The 17,449-nt window shown below is 40.8% G+C and overlaps 1 protein-coding gene across 3 annotated transcripts in view; it reads right to left on the reverse strand.

Annotated features, from left to right (window-relative positions):
- Positions 1–1,921: 1,921 nt before the first annotated feature.
- Positions 1,922–17,449, reverse strand: part of FAP (fibroblast activation protein alpha) — a 72,302-nt gene continuing 56,774 nt past the window's right edge. The window contains exons 21-26 of one of the 3 annotated variants that reach the window (XM_038584665.1): positions 13,659–13,713; positions 5,749–5,848; positions 4,628–4,692; positions 4,056–4,128; positions 3,720–3,793; positions 1,922–2,307 (exon numbers count right to left, since the gene is read on the reverse strand). In XM_038584665.1, coding sequence (XP_038440593.1) covers positions 2,206–2,307; positions 3,720–3,793; positions 4,056–4,128; positions 4,628–4,692; positions 5,749–5,848; positions 13,659–13,713 — 469 coding nt within the window. In that variant the 3' untranslated portion in view covers positions 1,922–2,205. Of the gene's footprint in view, positions 2,308–3,719; positions 3,794–4,055; positions 4,129–4,627; positions 4,693–5,748; positions 5,849–13,658; positions 13,714–16,003; positions 17,204–17,449 lie in introns of those variants that run through there. The other 2 variants (XR_005384602.1, XM_038584666.1) reach the window with 2 other exon arrangements.

Consider the following 17,449-nt stretch of genomic DNA (forward strand, 5'->3'; position numbering starts at 1 on the left):
GTCGGGTATACAGACAGACTCCATGAATTCTCGTTGAATGAATGAATCAATACATAAACACATGCTGAATGTCTGAGGAGCACCTGCATGACTCTACCTGAGGAGGTCAGGGAAGGCTCTAGCAAATGTAATGTAGAAAAAAAGAATCTTCTACAAACACAGATGCATCCACTCATCTATCAATCGCTGAGTTTCTACCATATGCTACGTTCTAAGATATGGTCTGTGAAGATTCCTAGGATAGCACCATCCAATAGCACTGTCTGTGATGATGGCAATGTTCTCCATCTGATGTCCACAACAGTACGTGTAGACTGTGGAGAAGACTGGAGGCTTCCCCTTGGAATAATGGCACATTTCAATTCGTGTTTTAGAAGTTGCCCCTGCGGCCGTGGGAACGAAGGCGTGAGGCTGGAGACCCCTTATTGCATGTTGATAGGATACAACAGCTGGGCAGAAATCCACAAAGGCAGAAGAAAAGACGTTGAAGGGACAAGATTTTCTTATTTTTTGCACTTGCCCTGTTGTCCCCCTTGGTAGAGTATTAGGAAAGAGCTGTTGCTGGAGAGAGTGGATGAGGAGAATATTAGGAGGACATCTTCTGGGCTTGCTTGGGAGGCTGCACCAGGCAGAACAAAACAGGAAGGTAAAAGCTTGTCTCTGTGTCCCTCAGGGCATCAGTAGTTGCAAAGCTATGGGGAGGAAGGACTATGGCCAGCCCTGAATCGGTGTGGGTGCTACCCAAGCTCCTGGACAGGGCACCCCTTCCTGATGGGTGAGGTGGGATTACGTGGCCTGAGTGGGAGGCCTGATTTCAGAAAGCAGGAGTAGAGACAGAGTTGGACAGAGAAATGTCTGACAATTCCAGAGGTGTGTGTGGTCTGTGACCTTCGAGGACCCTTCCTGCAGTAATGCTGCAAGCCAGGGTTGGTTCTTTGGCTAGAGAGCCTGAGAGAAGGCACAAGGGTCTTCTGCCTCCAGCTAGAATCAAGCTAGAGACGGGAGAAATCATCCAGAGCAATCTAGTGCCAGGAAACACATCAATGAAAAGTCCCCTAGGGAGTGGCTCCATTGACACTTCCAACATTCATTTAAGAAATCTCTTCTGGTGACCTGGATCTTTTAATTCTGTGGCCGTCACAGAGATGGAAGCTGCCTGTAAGTTTCTAATTGATGGGGACCCGTACTGGCAAAGCTTCACCTTCGGGATCGCAGGCATTATGGCTTTTTTTTTTTTTCTTTTTCAGAATGAGCTCGATAATGTCAAACTCAAACCCCTGAAGAATCTCAGAGATACAACATTTTTTCTTCCTAGCTGCAGATGTCCTTTTTATTGAATTGTTTTGCTTGCTTGGTTTGGTGATGGGTTAGCAATCCGAAGGCAGTTACCAGTACTAATTCTTGAAAGAGATACAAAACAGGAATGCTTCCAAATTCGAAGCGTTAATGAAAAGGAGCCTGAATTAAAAAATTCTCACTTTGTCCTTATCAAATGCTTTTGGTTAGTTTGAAGAAACCTGGGAGAAATGTAATAAACATTTCTTGGAGGGACGGCATAGAGTGCAAACATCAGGATGCCTCTACAAGATGCATCTCAAACTTGATTTCTGAACAATGTTTTGCGTACTCTGAGTTATTCATTCCAGCCCTTGGAATTCTAATGATAAAAATCCAAACTCTTTTAGATTCTTCTCCAAAACCACCTAATATCACTCAGGTGCTTGCTTAGCACAAGCGTTTTCTTTCTTTCTTTCTTTTTTCTTTCTTTCTTTCTTTCTTTCTTTCTTTCTTTCTTTCTTTCTTTCTTTCTTCCTTTCTTTCTTTCATTCTTTCTTCTCTGTCTTTCTCTTTATTTCTTTTCTCTTTTTTCTTTCTTTCTGATAAAACCATAAGCTGAAATGAATGCACAGAGACAAAATAATAGCACTTTAATTTCTCACTTTATTATTTTCCTCAAACGAACAGGTGATACAACACTGTCTGTGTCCAAAGCAAAAGGCATGGTTCCCTTTTCTTTTAGAGAGTGCCAGAAAATGTAAACAATATTTGGGTTGAACTTCTGAGTCTTACTGCCAGCCTTTAGAACATCATTCATTTGTTTGTTTGTACCAAGATTGAACAGCATAAAGAGTAAAACAAGCAAATGGTCTGAGGCATTTATACGAAGTGTTCAGACTGTGATACAGGCTTGCATCTGCGTCATCTTCAGTCGGACAAAGAAAAACACTGCTTTAGGAAGTGGGTCATGCGGGTATATAAGTGCTTCGAGGACAGGCCGGGTATGCCATGGTTCTGGTCAGAGTACCACTGAAACACAAAGAGAGAAGCCTGTGTCACCCCTGAGGCCACGCGATGCATCCAGCTTTGACTTTTTAATGCTTGCAGGTCCTGATAATTTTTCTGATATTGTAATTGAAATGCTACTTAGGAACACTTAATAAGAGAGTTTACACATGACCATTTAGAACAGGAAGACAAGAGAGGCCTTTTATTAACCTTGGCTATTCTTTTGCAATCTTTAAGCTTCTATCTTAGATCTTGGTGGCTGGGCTCTTACAATGGCCAGCCTTCTGGGGGATCGGGACACAAGCAAGTGTTCCAGAGCTGGTGTGTTGGGTCTATTACTTTGCTTCTCTGGAGCTCGGTTTCCTCATTTGAAAAATGAGGAGGTTGGATTTGGTTTTCTCTGAGGCTTCCTCTAGCTCAAAAATTCTGCGAGGCTTTTAGCCTCTGAATCCAATTCCTCTCTGCTGCCGAAAATCCACAACACATAGAACGTAAACACCTTTCATAGGAGTTAAACATAGTATCATTAAAAACACCCAGGGAGATGACATTATAAATTTAAACTTCATTGTTGGAGAGATGCTGGTGAGATTATTGTTTTCACTGAATAAAGAGGGACAGTGGTCCTGATGGAATGCTCTATACTTACAAGGTGAATTTACACGGGGGGGGGGGGGGGAGGATCACAATTAAAAAAATCAGAAGAATCTCACATCCCCTTTTGTAAATTGTTTTCAAATGCCCAATTTCTAAAAAAGAGGGTTTCCTTTCTGAGGTTCTTGTTCAGGAAAAGCAAGTGAGGGAGAACTCATGCTCCCGAGGAGGGGTTGTCTCTCCTGCCATGGTTCTCCCCTTACTGTCCTCTCTGGTGTCCCTTCCTAGTCCTTGTGCGGCCTGGGTCCTCCAGCTACCCCATTCATTCATTCGCTCGGGGACAAGTCGAGCCTCCGTGCGGGACCAGGCTCATGTCGGGCCCTGGGGACACACGGATGACAGGGTTCTCTAACTCTGAGCAGAGCCCCCCGACTTCAGGAGCCTCTGAGGCCGCTGACAACATCCCCCAACTGCTTCTTACTGAACAAACAGACCTTTTGGCTGCTTCGGGACTCCCAGCTTTTTTTGTGGGGACGCCGAGCATGCAGCCACACTTATGCAAGCAGGATCACAGAACTATTGGATGTTCGAGCTAGAAGATCAGCGAATCTCACAGATGTCTCCATTTCATATACGGCTTGCCTAGTGTCCTTCAAGGAGTTCGCGGAAGATCCAAGACCCACTCGCTAATCCTTCGCCTATGCTACCTCACAGCCCGTTTGCCAGGCTTCAGTAAAAATAACAATGATATTGATAATGATAATGAAAAAAATCAGACTCTTCCTCCTTTGAGCTTACGGGTCTAAGGCCGTGAACAGGAGTAAAACGAAATTATGTACCATTGCCTGGAAATCCACTTGTGCATTAACCAGAGCTTTAGCAATCTGTGCTGAGTTTTGAAAGTGCACATTATCTGCAACAAAGAGAGAGAGTTAAAGTGCTGCTAAATACCAGAAAGCATCGAGTGACAATGTACTGCCTGCAAATGAACACCGACAATTATCTAGTCGTGCGGTTGACATTGTCAGCAGTGAGTAATCGCACTCATTTGTGGAAATGTCTCTGACTCTTAGGTACTGACCCCGAGCACAGGCATAGGAGGATGCTTAATGTTTCTTAAACAAAGTGATGTTGGCTCAGTATTTTTATGTGTAAGAGTCTTGCTTAAACCTCACCATCTGCTGTTCCGTGGATGAGAAGATAGTCTACATTTCTGAAATATTCTGCTCTTGCCATCACAGTTGAATTCTGGAAAAGAGGAAAAATTAACATTTTAGTTGCTGCAAGTTCTAATAGAAAACTAGCTAAATCATTGTGCGATGGACTTAGCACCAATACTGAAATTATGTATTGCTTTGGTTGATAAATATTTAAGAGTCAGAGCAACACATTTTCATCATCATTTGCATTACTTCCATCTGATTCTTAGTTTGAAAAACGGGAAGTTTATGTGTCATATGTTACATATGAGTGAGACCTTAGGCATAAATGATGCCCGCTCAAGCTGTGTAGGGGTTGGGGGTGGGCAGGAGGATGGGGAAAAGGAGGTGAGGGAAGGGAGGATGGGGAAAGAAAGAAGAGAATCCAAGGAGAGTAAATTCCTTCCGAGTGAGGTGTTTTGCAGCTAACAAAAGATCAGCGTATTTGCTTGGGGACCCGGCAAAAGTGTAAACTCTGAAGACTGCCTCAAAAGTATTTAGCACATTTGCAAGAACTCAATGACCTAGATTAAAGAGAAAGCGCTTACTTTGTAGTGCTCGAGATTATCGTTCTTTGTTGGGAGGCCCATGAATCGTTCTGTGTAGATAGATGCTATAAAATATATAAGAATATGTTGTTTACACGTGATACAGGTCATGTCACAAACCAATAAGACCTCAAGGTTAGAGAACTGCTCCTCACTTTCCCCCACGTTGCTGCTGAGGAAGGTTCTTGCTTTCCTTTACTGTAATGCTCCACCCACGTCATTTGCTCTGCGATTTGCCTCAACCGGGCTTGAGAAGCCAAGGAGGAAACAGGAGCAGCTGCCATTAGGAAGGACTGATCTGAAGCTTTTTCTCTTCCACCCTTCAGTGCAGGGAATGTTGAGCTAGAGAGGACCTAATGGAATGGCCTCCTTGGATTTTAAAAGAAATCACAAACGTAGCCACCTCTAGGACTTTTACTGGTGTCCTCATTAATCTAGGATGGGTCTAGGTGCCTCGAATCCTCCTCTCCCAACACACACACACACACACACACACACACACACACTTTCTTTTTCTGAATAAAGATTCCCTGCAAGTTGTAGTTGTCTCATTTTTACTCCAACACAGGGACAAGGGTTTGATGAAAGCTAATTTTTGTCCCATTACTAGAGTCAATTCCAAATAATCATCCTGCATTGATGTTAATCATAAAAACAGGCACACATGGGGGTGGACTTCTTAACCAATTTTTTTTTTTTTATCACTCTGATTTCTGGAGCAATGAAATGACAGGCTGTGGCATGGAGGTGAACAGCTTGGCTCCACCCAACTTCGCATAAGATGTCCTTAAGGACCAGTCATGCTGCACCCGTGTGCCGGCAAAAACACAGAGTTGGCTCTGGTTTTCAAGGTTTGGTTTAGCAGGAGACACAAGGTTTCGGGGAGAGGATAACATACACTGGGTTTTGGAAGAGTCCTTTCTTCCTCGTTCTTGAGATTTCCTTGATTGTTGCAACATGATCACAATGAATCATATAAACAACCTCATTTATAGATTATATTTTCCCCCAGTGAAGCTGGGGTGAATTTTACTGCATAATTTGTTTTCCTAGCAACCTCAAATATAGAGTAATTACGTGTTAAATGTTTTCACAGCAACATTTATGAAATGTTTCCATACCGTAATATTCCCAGCTGGAGACAGGAGCCACTGCTATCCCACATTTGAAAAGACCAGTTCCTGAAGCAAGGGCCAGTGATGAAACATAGCCTCCATAGGACTGTGGAGACATCATTACAAGTCAGTCCCAGATTTGCTTTCACAAACTCTCCAACATCGTTTTACAGCAACTCTGCTCACAATAAGTACTGATGGCAGCCGGGGATATGCATGGGGTAGATTAAATGTCTACCGTGCACCCGTGGCAGCAGCTCCATCTGACACAGCATAATTTCATCCCTAGTAAACTAAAAATACTTGGTGTGCTAATCAGAGCATGGTAGGGGCAGTTTAAGAGATATTTATCTTTGCAATTTTTCTGCCCCCAGTTTTTTTCCTCTATATTTTTCCAATGAGGACCTTGCCAGAGCAAAAATCAGGGTTTTAGTTGAAAGAAATGCACAGAGAAAGGAGATTATTCCCCAAATGTAAAAGCCAGATACTTCCCACAGCCTGCAGATGACCCGTGAGGCGATACTCACATCTGTGTATTTACTTATTTGTTTTCATAATAGAACAACAAGGGAAGGACATAAGAACCTTTTGGATAGTTGAAGACATGGCCAGAGTTTGTGTATAATGTAGTGTTGCCTATTCTGTTCTGAGGATTTCTGGCATAGCAGCTCAAAGGAGGAAAAGCCATTGGTGTCTTTAAAAGTCTTACATAGTCCTCGAGAAATTAAATGGAAAAACAAAGAAATGCAAAATGAGTCGGGAGTAGGGTCAGCTCTCATCAACTTTCTTCCCCAAGGAATGAGGTAGATGATTCAGAAATGTGACCCGGATAACAGGAGATGTCTGCCCATGTCACTTGGAAATTTGAACCTTTTCCTGAAAGTGAAGAAATGAGCACATAAGGTGGCATCTCCCCCTGGAAGTCTGATTTGGGCTGTAGAAACATGCTTGAGAGAGATGCTTCTTCTGGGGATGTGGATTAAACAGTGCTCTGGGTTCCGAACCCCAAAATGTGTGTGTTAGATCAGGAAGTGATTCTCAGTGCATATTCTTGCCCCGACACGGGAACATCCCCACAAGTCATAAGAGGACAGTGGGACTTTCCAACTAAGAATGTGCCTTATATTTAGGATCTTTTTACCACAAGCCTCTGGGAGCCATTTTCCCTTAGGTCAGCAGAGATCTCATCACCCTTTGCTGTGGGAAAGTCAGTCTTAAGAGAGAGTGAAAGGGTGAGAGGGAAAGTTTTACAGAGTGAGGGACAGACAGGCAGACAGACGGACAGACATGGTACTGAGGGCAGATCAGTGGCAGCAGTCATTCTTAACCCACGAAATACATGGAATGGGGCAATAAGCTAAACAGTCTTGCTGAATTTATGAGTTAAGGGAATAATTCTTTAACTAGTTAACACTTGTATGTTTTCAGTTCTGGGGACTTTTATTGAGGACCCTTGGCTACAAAATGCAGCATAGAGGATAAATAAATGCTCCAATTATTTCATGGCCTCCTTTTATTACACTTAGAGGTGAACTAAAGCATGTTCTCATAGGGGAAAATAAATTTTAAAAACAGAAGGAACAGTGGGTTTAAAAATCATTTTGGTACGTGACAATTTTCGCTTATAAAAATGATTGATTTTGATTCGTAGGGTAGCAACGACTATGACTGAAATGGAAGTTCTCTCTTTCTTAATTTTAGGTTCAAATGCGAGTAAAATAAGCCTGAGTTAGAAATATTATTGTTTGTGGTTTTATTGGAAAAGTGTGTTCACTACAAGTAACAATGGTGGGTCCCGCTGAAATAGCATGAAGTGAGATTTGAAATAAAGATCATTTACATCTAATAAAAAGGGTTTTGAACATCCCTGCTTGAAATCTCACAGATTATTAGCCCATATCTGCTCAGTGATTAGATAGTAGTGCTGTATCTAAATAAAATCTCCATGTTTCCAGGATGAATACAAATTGTCTCTAGGAATTTGTAAGAGCAAAACTAGTGTAGCAGCAGCACAACAAAAGTAGGTGTTCTTTAAATTCTCAGGCAGCTTAGAAAAGCTATTCCTATTGTAGAAATGAAGAGGAAATAAAATAAACCCGAGTTGACTTTTTTCTGCTCTCCCATGGGTGGGGCTCCAAGGCAGAGTGGGTGGCTGTCGCAAGAAAGGAACCCACGGAGCAGATTGGCCATGAGAATTCTAGAATTTTGTCCTTTGCACTTAGATGCCTTGCCATTTTGTTTAAACGAAGGATATCTTTAAAAACATTCTTAGAAGGGCACAGAATTTTGAGGGGTTTATAGAACACTCTTATGTGAGCCGTAATGCGCATTGGAACATTTTACCTACAGGCAATAGTAATAAATAGCTAACGTTTGTGTGGCCAAGGCGCTTGCAGCCCTCTTTGAGAACCCACACACTCTGCTTCCCTTCTCCCACCTCAGATGTTCCCCTGCTTGTCGGCTCTCCCCGTGTTCTCTGGACTCTCCAGGCCTGATCCGGCCCCGGGAATTTCACAGATGCTGCTGTCCTCTGCCTAGAACACTCTTCCCCCGGATATGGGCATGGCTCACTTCCTCCCCATTTCAAGTCTTTTTTTTTTTTTTTTTTTTTTTTTTCCCATTTCAAGTCTTAACTCAAAAAGAGTCGAACTGCACCTGTCCTTCTCATCTTCAATATACCAACCCTGCATCATGCTCCTTTCCTGCTTTTGTTTTTCGCTAGAGAACTTGTCATCATTTAACGTCCTGTTCATTATCCTCATTTATCACACTTATTGTCTTTCTTCCCAACTGTTCCCGACTCCATAAAGGTAGACATTTTCATCTGTCTTGTTAATGAATGTATCCCCAGCACTGACAATATGGCCTGGAACACAGAGGGGGGAATAAAAGGGATGCTGTCGGATCCCTAGGGACTTGGCTAAGCCTCACAAGTGACCTGGTGAGGAAATCACTGCTGCCTTTCCTGATGAGGAAGCCGTGGCTCGGAGGGAACGTAGAGGGCTCTGGGAGGCAGGGAGCAGCAGAGCTGAGACTCAAGGCCAGGACACCTGCCTCTACAACCCAGGACTTTCCTCTCTGTCCTTGCACTGGGGCAAACCTCGTCGGGGAACTTGAAGTTTTGGAGTCTAATGTAGTCTCATTAGAGGTGCATTTGTCCTACTTTTACATCGTTGATCACACATAGCAATTCAAATTGCTTATAATTAGTCACTGGAAGAGAAAGGAACTAAGATTAAATCATGAACTAATGCTTATTCAACACCACCTGGCTAGGCCTATATTAACAAAGCAAGGCCCATAAATGAGGTTGTTATTCTAATAATTTAGGCAAAACCCCTGCTGCTCTTCAATTGTCAGAATAATTACTACCGTTTTTTCTTCACATCAACCAGGGTTTTGCAACCTCAGCACTGTTGACATCTTGGGCTGGATAATTCTTTCTTCTGGGGACCTGTCCTGTGCATTGTGGGGTATTTAACAGCATCTCTGGCCTCTACTCACTAGCTGCCACGTAGCACTCCCCCAGTTGTGACAACCAAAAAAATGACTCCAGACATGGCCAAATGTCCCCTGAGGGGCAAAACTGCCTGGTTATGAACCGGTTATGGCAGACACTTCCCTGGCATAGTGCTGGGTGCCTGGGGGATAGCTAATAAACAGCTAAAAACAGAGCTATTGGATTTTGGTTTGTATGAGCCAGAACAATAAAAAGGGTAAGATAAAAATGCCTCCTCTCCCCTTCTTAATTAGGATAATGGAGGGAAACGTAGGATTTGCAGCTTATTCACCAATTGACTACCAAAATTTTATGTGGTGAGCTACAGTATAGTTCTCAGACCGCTCAAGTGCCTAACACTTCATGGAGACAGATATGACATATCCTTCTTGACATGAAACACAATAATTGCTAACTAAGACTCATGGTCATTCTCAACATCTTCTTTCGCATCTCCAGTTTCCCACAGGTCCCTGTTTATTATACTAGGAAACAGTGCTTAGAGCTGTGACCTCTTTCCACCTCCTACTTCACTGTCTAAATTCAGGACCTTGGTATTTGTTGCCAATCTTACCTCTCACCCAGCTCCTTGGCCCACTCCCTCCCCTACCTCAGACCATCCTTCACTCTTCAGCCAAGGGTATCTTTCTAAGACACCAATTCTATTCTCTATTGATTTCAAGAAAACATTTCAAAGAAGTATCTAAGGAATCAAATACCTTTTAGTAATGCTATAGTAATCAAAATATAACAGGATTCTTTACTGTTCCTTCACAGAGTTGATACACAGTATTATGTAGAGTTCACGATTTATCCAATAATTAGACCAGAGGATCTTTTCATGAGAAAGTCCTTGGTACTAATAAGATACATTTGGGAGAACATTGACTTATAGGATTAAATTCAGTTTAAATGACATCATTGGTATGTGGGATGGCCAAGTAGTATGCTAAACATTTGAGAAAACAACTTTTAAAAAAAGACAAGTCCATTCCCTCGATGAGCCTACATTCTCACGGGAGAAACCAATAGACCGACAAGATAAAACATCATAATTCCTAAAACAGCAGTATAAAGAACTGTTGGAGCACAAAGAAAGTCATATCTGAGTCAGGTTTTAAAGAATAAATAGAAGTTTTCCATTTTGGAGGAAGAGGAGCAGAATAGAAGAAGATGGGCGCATTGCAGGTGTAGGGAAGAGGATTCACAAAAGCATGGAAGTAAGGAAGTGCAGACATAGTCAAATTATTCATAAAGGCGTGAGGAAAAGTGGAAAGAGATGAACATGGAAGAGCAGGTTACAGCCAGATTGTCAAGAGATTTCCATGCATGGAAATAAGTTTGGGCACCAGGTCAAGGTCAGTGTGTGGCCTTAGAAAGTATAGAAGCATATAAGTTATGTTTTGGAAAAAGAACTTCAGTAGCAACATTGCAGTTTGTGAGATCAAAGCAGGAAGGCTAGTTAAGAGGCAATTGGGATAGTTAAACTGGTACCACACAATGGTCCATGGACCAAAAGAATCAGCATTACCTGGGATCTTATTAGAAATGCACATCCTCAGGCCTCACCCTCAATACTGAATCAGAATCTCTGCTGGTAGGGCCCTGGGAACTGTTTCAAGGAGTTCTCCAGGTGATGCATATGAAAGCCACAGTATGAGAAGGTCTGATCTAAGTCACATATGAAGAGAACTGAACTAAAGTGCTGGCTCTGGGGACGAGGAGAACAGATTTAGATGTTTGAAGATAGCATTGACAGAACTTACTTACCAATGGGATGTGGGAGTTGGGGATCAAGAGAAATTGAAAGCGCTCTGAATTTACTAATTGGGGTGACTAGGTGTGTGATGAGGTCCTTAAATAAAGACAAGGACTTGTTTTAAGTAGACTATAGCAAGTTTAGCTTGTGTGGGTTAGGCTTGAGGCTCCAGTAAGACATTTGGGACAGATGGTCAGTGAGCATTTGAAACATGGAGCTCAGAAGAGAGGTGGGGGCTAGCGGCAGTCATCGCCATCTTTGAAATGACATGGGTTTCCCCAGGGAAGTGAAAAACAATGAGGGCCATAGCCAGACCCCGGAAAACACGGGCATCTGAAGAATGAATGGAGTGTAATGATCATGGAGACGTAGGAAAATAAGAGGAGTGTGTCGCAGAGCCATAGATAGGGCCCATCCTCCTTTATGCAGTCTAAAAGGCTCCTGGTATTGGCTATCTACCTACCTATCCAAACTCATTTCCTTCACCTTCCTCACTACATGCTTTACACTTCTGAAGTTTCTGGCATCCAGACCAACCATGTCCTACTCATTTTTACCTCAAGACTGGGCAAGTTTGTCTTCATTTTCTGGAATGCACCGTTACTGACCTATCTTCTTCACTGCCTCATTTCTGAATCTTCCCTTTGCTCTCACAGCCAGAATGAACCACTCCTGTCCCTGGTGTTCTCGCCTCAAGTTGTATCTGTCTTAACACTTGGAACATTGCTGAGCAGTTCCTTTTTTGCTCTGTTTTATCTAATAGAGGGCCAGGGCTATAACTTACTCATCTTTTCATCTTCTAAAGAACCTAAAATAAGACCTAGTTGAGGGATGCCTGGGTGGCTCACGGTTGGGCACCTGTCTTCAGCCCAGGGTGTGATCCTGGAGTCCTGAGATCGAGTCCCACATCAGGCTCCCTGCATGGAGCCTGCTTCTCTCTCTGCCTGTGCCTTATCTCTCTCTGTCTCTCATGAATAAATAAATAAAATCTTAAAAAAAAAAGATCCAGTTGAGATCCAATAAAAATTTACTACATCGAGGAAAAAATGCATTAGTTAGTGATCAGATGGGTGGATTATATAAATCGTAAAGATTTTATGGGAAAAAAACAGTGTAGTATTAAGGTCTTTTTCCTTCAGGATCTTCTGGGTCCTGCTGATTAAGGGGCTGCTCAAATGTTGTATCCACTGGCAGTTCACATTTTCCTTCTTTTGCACATGCTCTCGGGGTTTACCTCACAATTATTGCCATGTTGGAAAGTAAGCAATAAAGGGGCTTATTAGACCACCTCTTCTAGTAGCATTTGCACAGACCTCTTGACAATCTCTTATTGAAGAATCTCAGGCTGATATGCATGTATTTTGGGGGTGCGGAGTGGGTTCTTTAAATCATCCCACATAGGTGGTTCTCTACCAAACTAATACCAGGATGTTCTAGAAATGAAATCAAAAGTTCCACTTCCTGGTTATTTCAAAGGCTGCAGTAAAAGAAAATTAAAACTATAAGAGAAATGTTAACGATGATATGTAAGTGTTCGGCATGAAATTTGAATCTTTCAAAAATTTACTTTAGGAAATTTCATAAAAATGGATGGTGGGAGAGATCTTATCTGAAATATTTCACTACAAAAATATTTCATTGATTTCCACCCATTTGAATTCTGTTCTGTTTAGATATTTAACATTTGATAGTTTTAAGAAGGACCAAATGGCTTGAAGTAACAACTTTCCACAAATTCATAACAGCTCTTCATCTGGTCACTGAGCTGAGAGCTGAGCCGGAGCCTGCAGATTCCCTTCAATATTGGGTTTCATTCCCTCCATCTGAAAGCAGGCCGCTCTCAGAGAAAACAGCCAAGAAAAACAACCCAAGCCCAAACGGCTGCAAATTGACTTGCAAATGTACAAATTCAGACCAAAAAGTGAAACAGGAAATCTTCTTTGAAGGGTAATTATCATAATTTATAATGGGCAAATCTAAACTCTTTCCAATATTTCTCTAAACTTTCCAGTGACTTCATTGCCCAGGATTTGGGAAGTTTTGCCACTTCCTTTTCATGTGTACGTTGAGAACCTTCACAGCTCCTCAAACATGGGCAATTATCTTCATGACCTATGACTTGAAAACTAAATTATACTTCTCTCCCACTGACACAAATTAATATTAGATCTGGTAAGAGAACTTGATTATCTCCCCCCCCCAAAAAAAAGAATCAAAACAGCCAAGAGATGATTGGGATAGGCTAGGTACTAGGGAATTTATATATTAAAAGTTCCTGTGATTTCAAAGATTCGCTTAGCTTTTCATAAAAATGAAATGACGAAATATAAAAAGATATATATGAAATCTAAAATAACAAAGGAAATTGAACCTCTGAAATATAGTTCAGTTCAGTATTCTATAGTCTAATACAAAAAATTAAGTAAAAATATGTCAATTATGAGTTAATTTGCTATATGGAAGAAACTAAATGATTGAGAAAAAGGAACACTTAAAGCCACCACTTTGAAGCCTAGATCATCCAAATTGACTGTTTCCATTGACAGATTAAATGATGTTGCAACATTAACATTTCATGAGAAACCTTATAAGCGCACACTTTAGAAAATTATGATTGCTGAGCTGAATAACAGGCATAAAACATATAAAACAACTCACCCAGCCCCATATGGCTATTCTTTTTTCATCAATGAAACCCATTTCTATGAATTTTCTAAAGTAAAAGAAACAAATTTTTAGAATTTTAAGTGTGTACACATGACATTTACTTCATTACACAAGCATATTTAATCCAAAGATTTAATAGAAACGCTCCATTTTCTTTGTTTAAACACATGCATAATAACACTGCACTTACAAATAACTAAAAGAATACTATCATGCTTTCTGCAAAGGATAAAACGGATCCTTCAGACTCTACTGTACATCTATTGGGTAGTATTTGCAGGGCTACAGGTCTCGTATCCTAATTGTGTGAGTGAGTTACTTGAGACTCAGAGTTCAAGACCCAGGCTGACAGCAACACAAGAAGTAATAGCACCACGACTAGGACCAAATTCCTAAATCCCCAGATTTTGGAAAAAAGATTTTTGTTGCTGATGCTTTAAATTGTATCAATCTTAAATGCTTAGATGTTAGTGATAATCACCATGTCACTTTTGGTCACTTTCATCCGTGGAAAAATAACCATCCCTCTCCCATTTCATACTCAGGTACCTTCAATTTATCACAATACAGATAATTATACGTATCTTTTAGGATATGGACATGATTCACTTGAGTTCCATCACAGAAGAGCCTTCATTTGAAAACTATATTGAAAATAAATATCCTTTTAGGAGCAAGTGACCATGCCAAAGGGCAACCTTCACAAAAGTCATGGGAACCCCCAGAAATGTAACTTTGCAATGTGGGTACAAAATAGGAATGTTTTAGGCTAATTTATCCCAGGCCTCCTTGAGGTTTAGCGTTCTAACGGAGCAGTTGTGACTTATTTGGGGGATGGTTTGATAAAAACTCAGAAAACTCTTAGAAAAAGAGAAGCAGTGGAAGAAAAAAGCACACAGGGTGAGACATTGCAGAGACCTGGATGCAACAGTGACAGGAAGGAGGGGAGGAGAACAAAGTGACACACAGGGAGCCAGAAAAATACTATTTTTTTTGTTCCATTTGGTTATGTTAACACCCTTTCTCATTCTTCTCCAGAAGTAAGATGGAATGGTTTCATTAGTTGAATAATGGAGTTTCTTATAGGGATTTCACAGCAACCATTTTGCTCGTTGCATTGATTCAACATGCACGTTTCCAATGCACAGAGGAGTTGGGCAAATGCCCGGGACAAACAGATGGGAAGAAGCCCCGTCAGTCACAGCTTACCCCACACCAACTCTGAGGGACACTGAGGAGTCTACGGGGAAGAAATGCAGCAGCAGCAAACGGAAAGTTGCTACCTGTGTGCATGGTGTTCATGGTAAAACAGAGAAAATGTGCAGCAAACTGTGGAATTTCAGCAATTCTTCCATAAACTTCAAAAGCCAAATGAAAGAGGAGAAGGTTCACTTTCTTTGTTAAAAAAAATCTTTCCTCTAGTGCTCGAAGATAGTTCTGAGCCATAAAATCAATTTCGATTTTATGATCTCCCAGAAGCTAGCAATCATATTGCCTTGCATCTGGGGTAAAAGCAAATAGCAGGTGATACATTGGGAGCAGGAAATTCTTAACAGCTCCCTTCCTTGGTTTATTCTGAAAGGATGACATTTACAGGAAATGATAGTGCAATCGTTAACATGGAAATGAAACATTAACACTTAATGTGGAGGGACTAGGTTAAAGGTTAGCTAGATAATCTGAGCACTTCGAAGCCAACAAGGCTCTATAAAATTTATTTCCAAATTCTGAAGCGCTCGCAGAAGAGTTATCAGAAACACTGTTGATAATGTGGTGAAATAAAGAAAATGTTAGTAACAAATGAGAAAGCATTTTGGAGGCTGGACTGAACTTTACAACTTTTCTCGCACAAAAATGGCCCTAGGCCAAAGGTCAATTTGGAATCCTAGGGATCAGTTATTATTCTATTTTGGAATTGTTCTTATCGATACCATGTATAACAGCATGATATATTTTCTCACCACCAGCCTTCAAGCTGTATAAAAATTTCAAATTGTGGGAATATAAAAAATGTGAAATATACCCCAAATGAATAGAACTGACCCTCTAACTAACGACGTTTTATGGGTCCTACATATGTACCATTTGCAGAGAAGCCTGATGAAAGCACTTCCTGGTTTCACTTATGCTTTGACCTCACAAGCATTCTCTTTTGTGTAGTCAAAGTTGTGAGGTTGTATGGCTTCTTCTTCTTCATTTTTTAAAAATCCTGTTTTGCTTTGTTTAAATCTATTTATTAACCCTGACTAGTATTTACTGTCCCTTCCAAATATGTACACATGATTTTCTTTTGGTATCTGAAAAATTTAGCCAGATTGAGACTGAAGGGGACAAATTTCATTCTTTTGTGGGAAGGTAACTTGAGGGCTACTGTAAAGGGATTGCAATCCCAATTCCCATGTCAAACATTCAGTGTCTGATTCCTAAAATGTTTCTTGGCAGACATGTGGTTGAATTATTCCCAGGATTATCATTATAAATCTATCCTTTTCAGCTTTTGTTTTCTCAAAGCATCGGGTTCCAAGGCTTCCCTTTCACTTTTGCAGAATGATGCCTTCAAGTAAAGCCAGGCCTGCTCCAAGTGCATCTCCACTGTTGTGTATATGCTTTGCCTGGGTCACAGAACCTCCTCTTGTTCCCTAGGCTGTTTACTAAACGTTCCGTCTAGCAGCAATGCTATCCCTTCAGAGTGCTGAGAGTTTATCCATTCTACAGATTATAAGAGCATTGAAAGTAGAGATCATAAATTGCAAAATTTTATACAGAGTGGATGGCAATGGCATATATTAATATTTGATCTGTTGTTGAATGGCTGAGCAAATGAGGGAACATATGCCTGCTCCAAAGCAGGAAGACTTTCTTCAGATTCCATCCTAAAAATGGCTCAGAGAAGGTACAGGTAGCCAATTACTGCCTCTGGTCTATCTTCAATTCTAAATGCCAAAGACATTTATATTATTGTGAAAATTGGTACAATTTGTGGCTTCATGTCCCACATATTGAACATCAGAAATAACAATTTTCCTTAAGGCCTCTACAGGGGTTTCAGGTTTAAATTTTCATTCCGTCCAAGAAACGCGATCAGGTCTATTTCTTGAGGTATTCTTGAAGTCAAATGCTGCAATTTTGGTGGTAAATAAGTGATGATGTATTGTGTTGTTATCAGTAGATTGTGATGATGATGATGAAGATAAGTTTGTTTTTTAATCAGTGCCAAAACAAACCACTTTTTAGCTCTACCAATTTTGGAGAAGATCCAGTTGAATTACAAATGAGGTGTAATCTACATCCGGCTTTTGATGTGGTCCTAGGGTCACATGCCCTTGGTGTTTATTACATGCTTTAAATACAAAGAGATGTGAATCACAGTGCCAAAAAAAAAAAAAATCTTAAAGAATTAGGTCTGTAACACTGACAATGGTGTTCATATTCCCATCAAGGCACACACAGTCTTTATGTGAGAAATTGGTAGATCTCTTGGTAGATCTTTCTTTGAGCTATCTCTTCTATGGCTCTCCATTAGGCAGAAGATTCTCCTAAACAGGTTAGTGGCAGACAGGCCAAAAATCTGGATTAGCGAGAAAGATGGAGTCTCCTAGAAATTAGCCGTGAATAATGTTTACAGATTATATAGTGTTATTTAATAATCTACTTATTCATTTGTCAGATTTTACCCAAATAGACTGTTTTTAATTGAACATTGTATATAACTGTGTGTATATTACTGCTCACAGAATGGAAGGAAAATTTGAAAACATATGGGTTATGATTACTTTTCTATT

Source organism: Canis lupus, chromosome 36, assembly GCF_011100685.1.
Source record: "Canis lupus familiaris isolate Mischka breed German Shepherd chromosome 36, alternate assembly UU_Cfam_GSD_1.0, whole genome shotgun sequence".
NCBI classification, from domain to species: domain Eukaryota; kingdom Metazoa; phylum Chordata; class Mammalia; order Carnivora; family Canidae; genus Canis; species Canis lupus.